Below are 10,060 nucleotides of genomic sequence, written 5' to 3'. Positions count from 1 at the left end.
ACACATTAGATGCTCAATAAACATCTTGTGACTAAGTGATTTACTAAATAAGGTAAATGTATGCCTACCTGAATTATGGTACCCGAATTAGCTATGACCACCCTGGGAGTCAGTTATCAAAATCCCAATTCAAGTTTTAGAGTGGCATTATGAACCTGTAGTAACTGGTCATAATTTATCATTACTCTTCCATAGTTCCCCCAAAGTCATGCATTTGACCTTTCCTCAGTGTACCACAAAAATGTTAACTTACGTTTCTTTTGGAGAAAGAACATAGTAAATATTTTAGACTGTTTGATGTCATGCCTTAGAGTATTAGCTGTAAAGCCAAAACGTTTGGGTTAAAATCTAAGCCCTCTCTCTTATTAGTTAGGGGACTTGGGACAACTTACTTAATCTCTTGTGCCTCATTTTCTTTCTTTTCTTTTTTTTGGGGGGGGGGGTTAAATGAAAATACTAGTACTTCATTGAAATAAAGTGGGTAATACACAAATTAATAAGTTTAAAGTGATCAGAACAATGTTTGGCCCTGTAAGTGCTTATCAGTTGTGATTCTATTGCAGGAGATTTCCTCCAAAGCACTGAACAGGAAACTAGGTTTATTAACCATCTTATAGTCTGGGAATTGAGGAAAGTCTTGAGGCCTGTGTGGTTGCTGATCTGAGTTCTCTTTTACCTGAACTAAATATATTTGTCATTATTGTTTATAAAAGATGTAAGTGCGACTGTCCCAGACAGCTCATCATTCTCATTATCGATCAGCCACGGACAACATTACTTCTGAATTATGCCTTTATATTTTTTCTACCATGACAGTCCTGCTATCTTGTACAATATTATTCTCACTTTGTTTCTGGTAGTCTAGAGTTGCCGTTTGTCCTCTGCAAGCTCGGATCCTGTCATCTCCATGGAATCAAGAAGCCTATTTCAGATAGATTTTTTTTCTGCTTCCATCTTTAGACCTCAGACACACAAGGAGATTTTTCAAAGGTGCTGGCATGCAAGCCCACCACGTGTTTCTCAAAACCTTACTGGTCCACCTTGAGAATATACTCAGAAGGTGAATAGTTGTGTCACATATGATACATTCTCCACCTGTCAGAAAGTTTGTAATGTCTCAAATTCATTCAGTTTGGGCAACCTCTGAGGCCTGAGTTCAGTGCAACCATGTTAATAATTACAATGGTCCCATAATTCTTTGTTACATTGATGTATTGATACATTTTGTCCAAATTTCACAGTTCTTTTTTGTCTAGTATCTCAAAACTCACTCCTACACACATTTCTCAGATTTTAAACAAAATAATTAAATCCTTCCATTCTTTTTACGTGTAAACCTCTTCTTGAGATTGATCTTTAAATTGCTACCCCCAGAGGCATTCCAGGATCTGATTTTAGTTACAAATCTGGAGACAATAAGCAGTGGTGAGAATGAGGTCTGAAGGGAACTGGCTTTTTTCTTGTAGTCATCTTGCATTTTAAGAATGGGGGAACAATTACCAGGCAAGGAATGCAGATGTCTAAAGAAACTTAATGTGAAACTGGAATGTTTAAAGATAATTCTTCCATAAACCCCATTTAAATTTCCAGGGTTTTGCTATTTCCCAACTATAGAGAATCAAATAGAGAATTGGAAAATCCATTTAGATTTATGTTGAAATCTGGTGATCTGCACAATGAAGATTTGTATTTGGTTTATATTATCTCAAACCTTTGGCAAAAATATGAGTTTTTTTTCTTCTTTTCCAGAAAGATAGTATGCTTTTATTTTAGCATAGTCAGGGAAAGGGCACAGATTTTCTTCTGTGTCTTAAATCAAGAAGTTAGGGATTTGAACTTGTCATTCTCTTTCTGTTCATCACCATTCTCAGCAGCCACATTCACATGCAGTCCTGCAATTTCTCATGAAATTCAAACATACTGTTGTGTAGTAGAGGCCCCTTCTCTCCTTATTAAGCCTTGTCTTTAGAGTGCAAATCACTCCATGTAATCATAAATGATTAATCCTATTTCCATGGACTTCCAAATTCTCATGCCTGGATACAAGCTGGATTTTCTATTTTTACCCCTAGCTAGTACAAACATTTGATCTCAGAGTCTTTCCATTTGCTTGCATTTTTGCTTCCTGCCAGCCCTGCTGTTACCAATTGCTGGCCTAGTCAGGCTTCTTAGTTGTAAACAATCTAAACCAACTTTCGCTGACTGAAGTAAAAATGTAATTTATGGATTTTTATCTGAAATTCAGAGGAATTCAGAGAAAGCTATACAATCCAGGTGCATAAAATCAACAAAAATGAAGTGAATGCTGACATTCAGAGCCATCTTCAAAATCATACCCTAAAAGCAACCTGGCAAAGCCATCATAAACATAAGACACTGGATGCCATTTCTGGCACTGTTGGTCTTGCTTCTTTTGATATCTGGCAGTTGCTGCCCCAACTGGAGCTGTGATCACCACCAAACTGGATTTTTAATTCTTTTTACTTCTTCACATCACTCTTGTTGGTAGGTGGAATAATGCTCCCTCAAATGTGTTCATACCCTAATTCCCAGAACCAGTAAATATATTACCTTTTTTGACAAGGCAAGGAGAAATTAAGGTTGCAGCAGGCGTTAAGGTTGCTTACCAACTGACCTGGAAATGGGGAGAGTGTCTTGGATTATCCAACTGGGCCCAGTGCAGAAATTTTGTTCCTTATAAGTGAAATAGGAAGACAGAAGAGTCAATGTCAGAATGAGACAACATGAGAAAGACTTGACCAAATATTTCTGGCTTTGATGTTGGAAGTGGCTCGTGAACCAAGGAAGCCGGGCAGCCTCTAGAAGCTGGAAAAAGGAACACACAGTTTCTCCCTAGTGTCTCTAGAAAGGAAGACAACCTTGTTTGACACTTGGATTTTAGTCCAGCAAGACTCAGTTTAGACTTTTGATGTTCAGAAATGTAAGACAACAAATCTGTGTGGTTTTAAGTCACTAAATTTATGGTAACTTGCTACAGCAGTAATATGAAATGAACACAACTATCCCCAGATTGAAACCTTCAGGTATGTGTCTCTAATTTGACAAGCTCAGGTCACATGGCCACTTGCCTACACCCTAACTCAAGGGAGGTTAGAAAAGCAACTGTCTATGGCCTCTAACCTCAACCAAGACTCATTTAACTGTAACTTCCCCGCAGTGAGATAAGGCTTTAGAAGCTTGGTAGCAAATAAATAACCAAATAGGCAAACAAGTAATTTTAACTGTAGTGTGTTCATTAAACTGAGTATTGGGATCAATAACACACAATAAGTTAGAGCTATATATAATGTACTCTCCATGATGTATTAAGTTACAAATACAAGAGGCAGAACATTGTGTTCCAGTTATCTTTCTTGGTCTAAAATAAAATTCCAAGTATCTAGTTTATTAATTCATGCTATTGATTTGAGTTCTCTCTCTCTCTCTCTATATATATATGTTATATATGTGTGTGTGTATACATATATGTATGTGTGTGTATATATGTAGAGAGACAGAGATACATATACATATATAGGCAGTACCTCAGGTTCTCATCATTTCTTGTGGTGAGAACACTCACTCTCTTAGCAATTTTCAAAACTATAAAGCATTGTTATATTATCGAATATAATATTCAATATTCAAGTGTGGTCACCATGTTTTACAATAGATCTCTTGAGCTTACTACTTCTATCTTACAGTAATTATGTATCCATAGATTAAAATCTCCCAAACCCACACCACCTTCAGCCCTTGGTAACCACCATTCTATTCTACATCAACGAATTCAACTCTTTTAGATTCCACATAGAAGTGAGATCGTGTGGTACTTGTCAAGTTTTCTTAATATTAATGTGTTTCACCAGACCCATATTACAATTACTTTCTGATCAACTATCAAACATCTTCCTCCCTTATTATTCCACTTTGGGGACACCTTGATTTAATATGTTACCATTTCCAGGGACTGATCCTTTCAGACAGAATGCCCTCAGCATTCAGTATGATCCACGGGGGTTCCAGTAAATATGATCTAAAAATCAGCAGGATTCCTCACTGAGCATATCTCTATTCTGAACATATGTTATTTTATATTCTTAAAAGTTATCGCATTATTAATCTATAGAGTTAGAATTAAATCTACTTTTTCAAGATTACTGGAGTTCCTTAGTGTAGACATGCATTTTTTAAATCTTTGAAAAGTGACAAAAAAACAAGAGAATTTTAATATGATATTTTATTACGGGTGTCTGTAAGGAAAAAAAAAGATCAACAACCACATACAAGCTTACAAATTTCAACACATCCTCTATGCTAGTGTGACAAAAGCAGCCCCATAATTTGGTTTTTATTGTTGACCTTTACAGGATGAAGGGGAGAATCCTCCGTGGCATGCCACTTAAACTTTCTGACAGGAGACATGTACAGATTTTGTGCATTTATGCTCTGAATGCAAGTCAACAATTCTGATCTAGAGTTTAAAAGTGAAAGTACATTAGCACCATAACATGCGTCTTTAAAACCTTCCCAAATATTAGTAATCTTGACCAGCAATGACAAGAAAAAAGAGAAGCACCTTTAAAAGCAGTTGATATCCAAGATTAAAATAATTGTGGCTTTAAAAATATTTCTTTAAATTCTTGCACTACACTCTTCTTTTTAAACCAATCTTCCAGGAGATTAATCAATGAAATGTATAAGTTTTATCAACTTATAAAATTTTTTCCTCTTCTGGGACTCATAAAATACAATCTGTGTTTCTGATCAGTTGAGGTAGTTAAAATAGGGAGGGCTTTTCTAATTTCATATTTGACCATTTCAGAAAGAAAGGTTATCTTTTACTGGTGAGCATAGTCATTGCTCTGCAGATGGGCTAGGATTCAAAGAATATAACACAGTGTTGTTATCGTTAAGAGTGTTGAAGTTTATTTATTATAGCACCATTGAGACATTTTGAAATTGGAATTGGTAAAAAAATAAAACAAAAAGCATTTGAATTGTATTTGGTGGAACAGCAAAAAAAAAAAAAAAAAAAAAAAAAAAAAAAAAAAGGAAGTATCAGTTTTCTTTGTCAAATTATACTCTTTCCAAACATTTTGGAAATAAATAACTGGAATTTTGTTGGTCACTTGTACTGGTTGACAAGATTAGAACAAGAGGAACACGTATGGAGTTAAAATTTTTTTGTTGGGATTTCAGATAGAGTTTGGTTTATAAAAAGCAAACAGGGCCAACGTCCACACCAAATTCTTGATCAGGACCACCAATGTCATAGGGTGCAATATCTACAAAAGGTAGTCTCACAGCCTTGCGTGTTCGATATTCAAAGACTGTTTTGCTCCATTCCCCAGTGTGTTTCTGTAAAAAAGGACAAAATGCAAGTGATCATGACATTACAATTACTTAAACAACTCTGACTGATCAAGTTAAAAAACACCTTTTTACTCTAAAGGAGCTTTCATTGTGCCATGTTATTCATATATATGAGACCTGCTCCACATCACAGCTGTAATCTTCTTAGTTGATAAACAATATTCTTAAACAAATGCTTCGTAGGGATTCTTAGTAAACGCAGCAGGGCAATTGCTATAGACCAGTGCATCTTCAGGAGGCCTGGTTCCAGCCATTGTTAACAGGTTTATAATTGGTTTATTAAAAAGAGGATAGGTCTCTCACAGTGAAATTTGCCAATATTAGAAGTGAGTTTTCCCTTCGTTCACAAATAACAATAACAAAGGAGAGATTTGAAGTTAACCTTTAAAATTTTAAAAAGCAGATATTTCAGACTGAGTTAATGTGACAGATATTATTCAAAACATACAGACTATCCCAATTATCTGATAAAGTTTGCATTATGGATTTAAATTTTAAATGCTTTTATTTCAACTGGTTTTCATCTGGAGGCTAAGATCCATTCACTTTTTGTTGCATTTAACACTCTCTGCAATGAATCAGTAGATGCAATGTATGTAATTCATATCAAATGCTATCTTTATTTCATCCTATTAATTTTATTTCTTTTATTCAAAATAATTTGCATGATTAAACTAAAATGCTGACTGCATTATGACTTATATTGAGAAAAATGTTTCTTACCGTGCAACCATCCTCCAGAACTGTGTAGGTAAATTTGCTATTTCCTTCAGCCTTGAATTCACCTTCATTTGACCCCATCAGCTTCAGGGCCTTCTTTACATTTCCACTGGCCTGATCCATGTACGCAATGCTATTTTTGCAGTGATACGTGATGTTCTGGGAAGCTCGGCTGGAGAGAAGTCGAAGGAATGCCAGCTGCACATCAAGGACATCTTCAGGAAGTTCAGGATTGCCATAGCTAAACTGTAATAGGGAACAAATAAAATGGATCAAACATTTTAGTTGCAACTGCATGCAAGGGATTCGTGTAGTATGTGTATGCATATTGCAATATGGGCTGTTTATGTATTTTATGTATGAATATTTTATGTGGGAACATATTTTTATTGCATGACAGAGTAAAAAAGGTCTTAAGATGTGAAAGAAAGGTATCTGCATACAAAAATAATTTAATCTAACTGAGCTTTTATTGAGAATAAAGTTATAAAAGTATAGTCACCTGGATACATAAAATCATTTGAGCTCTTCTGGTTATTAATTATTAGGTTGGTGCAAACATAATTGCGTGTTTTGCCATCACTTTCAATGGCAAAAACTGCAATTATGTTTGTACCAACCTAATAACTTTGCTTGTGATGAACATATAGGAAGAATACAAAAGATATAGGGATGACTTATTTAAAAAAAGGTATATCCTTTCTTACCTGAAAACCACCATCCATGGACTCTCCAAACCAAACGTGTTTCTTCTCAGCACCAGAATCTGTCCACCAGTGTTTCCGTGGAACATTCAAAGGACTGGCACTTATGCATGTTTCCCCAGTTTCCATATTACAGAATACCTTGATGGCATCCAATTTGCATCCTTGGTTAGGGTCAACCCAATATTCTCCTGAATAGTCACAAAAAAGAAGAACGGGAATTGGTTATAAAATCCAGTAATAAAGTGATTTTGTTTGTTTACCTGTAAAGGCATTCATAATGTTGACTGCTAACGTGACTGCATTTTATGTATAGAATGATAGAGAAACTTTTGGATTGAAATTGCTGAGGTAAAAGAGTTAGCTATGACTATAGAAAGCACTGAAATAAAATGCAACATCTTGGTTTCTAATCTGGATGATACACTAAGCTAAGACCTTTTGATGGCTGTATAATATTTGCAAAAGTCTCTCCTTTTTTTAAAAAAAAGATGATTATTATATGTAATCTTGCATAATAATAGAAGCTGGTTGTCTAACCCAGATTTATTCCAATAGTTCTAAAGCTGAAGTCCCTATGATTGATGCTTGTCTCCTATTTTAAGTAATTTCTAGAAATGACTCCTAGCAAAGGCAGTGTTCCATGTCAAGATATTTGAAAAGTTGAAATAATTTGGCTTTTCAGAAATATTTAACCCAATATATGCAAAACCTTAAACTATTACAATATTCTATTTAATTTTATATAGTACTCTGAAATTTTTCATGTGTTTAATTTGAAATTTTTAATAATTAGATTCATTGCAATAAGTAAATAGTATAATCAGATTATAATTGTGTACATCAAATTATGTATATTTAATCCTGAGAAGAAAAGACATATATTACTTTATACTCAAAAAACTTACGATTTACACTACAACTTCTATAAAACTGTCTTTATATTTTTCTATATTTGGCATGTCCTGAAGTTACATTATATTTTACATCTGCAAAGTTTACTCTTTTATATGAAGCAGTTTCAATTCAGTTAACTTTCTTGGAGTACTATTTCAGCTTTCCATTGAAAGTGGATGTTTTTTCGTTCTCATTCCAATCTAAACAACTTTCTCTGTAATCCTGTTGCCATGAAGATGAAAGACTCCCAAACATACCACTCTTGAGTTCAGGATGGCAGAATTTCAGGTCTCTGCAGTTTCTAGCAGGGTTTTTACGAGAACCATCAGGACTCATGAGGCTTTCTATTTGACCGTTAACAGACTTGAGTGAAGTCATAATCTCATCGGTGTTGATTTTGAAATCCATTGGTTCATCTCCATAATATGGGGCAAAGCCGCCAGCTTTTTCACCTCCGACCCCAGCAATGGCAGCGGCTCCAACACCACCGCAGCAAGGACCAGGGGCACCAGGAGGGCCAGGAGGGCCTGGTTGCCCTGGGTGGCCTGGGGAGCCCTAGAATGAGTAAAACATGGATCATTGAGTTATGCATGTTTGGGCGCCACTCTAAGAATACATTGCCAGTTCAAGAAAATGTCTTAAAAATAATTCACTCATTGTGTCATCATAATTATTTTACTAAAGATGTATTTGGGTGCTTTTAGGGTCACGTGATCACCGATGTATAATAACTGCAATTCATTATCAAGAAAGGTATTGTTCCACTATGTAAGAATCAGTAGTGTCAGAGCACACGTTTTCTCTATCATTCTTCCTTCTGGATGAATGATGTAAGCAAACGCCTATGAGCTACAATTCTAATATTGACATGACAGAGGGGAGTGTAATTTGTTGGGATAATAGTTTTTATTTCATTTACCCCAAAGGCATGGAATACAAAGTATTAGGAATGATAGTATCATTAACAAAACAGTAACCATGGAAGCTGTTTGAGAAATAAAATGCACTGCATAAACGCTGATAATTATGAATGTTGTAATTCCGAGATCTCTAGTGTGATAGCAATGCAGACAGGGCTTGTGTGGTTAATTGGGCAGATGTCATTATTCTGATACCATGGATACCTGATCAAATTTTTAAAAAGATATTTTTCTCCTGTTATAGTATGGTAGAAACATTTTTAATGTGATGGAGAATGTCTTAAAGTCATGGTTCATTTTCTAAACTGAGTGGTTGCATTGCATCTCACTCACTATTTCAATTTAAAGATAATGCAGTGGTTCTGAAAACTGGAAGATGATAGAAAATTAAATGCACATACATATAAGTGATGTCTTACCTCAGATCCTCTTTCACCTCTGTTACCTCGAGGCCCTGGTGGTCCAATGGGACCTGGATGTCCACTGGTTCCATCTTTGCCAGGAGGTCCACTGGGTCCAACAGGTCCCTAAGAAAGTATCATGACATCACAATGCTAGAATATCTTTCTGAAGTGCAGACATGTGAAACTAATATCTTTCTGTGCTACTTACTCTGGGGCCTGCAGGTCCTGGACTACCGATTGCACCCTGCTGACCAGCAGGGCCCTGGAAGGAAAGAAGTGTGCATATGAGTGAAGGCCTTAAAAAGCACTGGGAAATTGTACATTTAAGATCAGATCAAGAAATATGGGGATCATGATGAAATATTTTTTTCTTTCTTTAATCCCATTGTTTCATACTGATTGTTGTTTCAAATTAGCTCTCAAATCCATTTCTCATCTCTTCTAGTACATATTTTTAGAGATGGAAAGCTTTCTTCTCTTAATCTATAAAATTTGTATACATTGGAGGGATTTTCCAACAGAATGAATGCACTTACTGGAGAACCTGGGGCACCTGGATTACCAGGGAATCCTCGATGTCCTTTAATGCCATTAGCTCCACGTTCACCTGTTTCACCTTTGTCACCACGTGGGCCTTGAGGACCCTTTGAAAACATATTTTGAATTGAAGTCATATACACACATACATATTGGAAAAATAAAATAGAATTTATAATAATTAAGTCTATTTCATGGCTTTCTATCAGCTAAAAAATCCCCCATCAACAGACACTTCAGATATGAAATAATATTGCTTTTGTGGTTGTTTTAATTTTGGACTGATAATAGCATAGATCCCTAATAACTGGTGGTTCTATCATTGGCTCCAAAGAACTTTTAGATCCTGAACTGCTTTCCATATCATCATCATTAAAGGAAAGTTTATATTTGTTCTATCTATCATCTATCTATCTGTCTGTCTATCTATCTATCTATCTATCTGTCTATCTATCTCTATCTATCTATCTATCTATCTATCTATCTATCTATCTATCTATCT

At 35.4% G+C, this 10,060-nt stretch overlaps 1 protein-coding gene across 1 annotated transcript in view; it reads right to left on the bottom strand.

Annotated features, from left to right (window-relative positions):
• Window positions 1-5,047: 5,047 nt before the first annotated feature.
• COL3A1 (collagen type III alpha 1 chain) overlaps window positions 5,048-10,060 on the bottom strand; it is a 37,602-nt gene continuing 32,589 nt past the window's right edge. Inside the window, exons 45-51 of the mRNA XM_026454374.1 lie at window positions 9,558-9,665; window positions 9,230-9,283; window positions 9,037-9,144; window positions 7,955-8,252; window positions 6,804-6,991; window positions 6,100-6,342; window positions 5,048-5,361 (exon numbers count right to left, since the gene is read on the bottom strand). Of these exons, the coding sequence (XP_026310159.1) occupies window positions 5,215-5,361; window positions 6,100-6,342; window positions 6,804-6,991; window positions 7,955-8,252; window positions 9,037-9,144; window positions 9,230-9,283; window positions 9,558-9,665 (1,146 nt within the window). The 3' untranslated portion in view covers window positions 5,048-5,214. The remainder of the gene's footprint in view (window positions 5,362-6,099; window positions 6,343-6,803; window positions 6,992-7,954; window positions 8,253-9,036; window positions 9,145-9,229; window positions 9,284-9,557; window positions 9,666-10,060) is intronic.

Source organism: Piliocolobus tephrosceles, chromosome 11, assembly GCF_002776525.5.
Source record: "Piliocolobus tephrosceles isolate RC106 chromosome 11, ASM277652v3, whole genome shotgun sequence".
Taxonomy (NCBI): domain Eukaryota; kingdom Metazoa; phylum Chordata; class Mammalia; order Primates; family Cercopithecidae; genus Piliocolobus; species Piliocolobus tephrosceles.
Note: the sequence above shows the minus strand (reverse complement) of the source record. Positions and strands in the feature narration are given on the sequence as shown.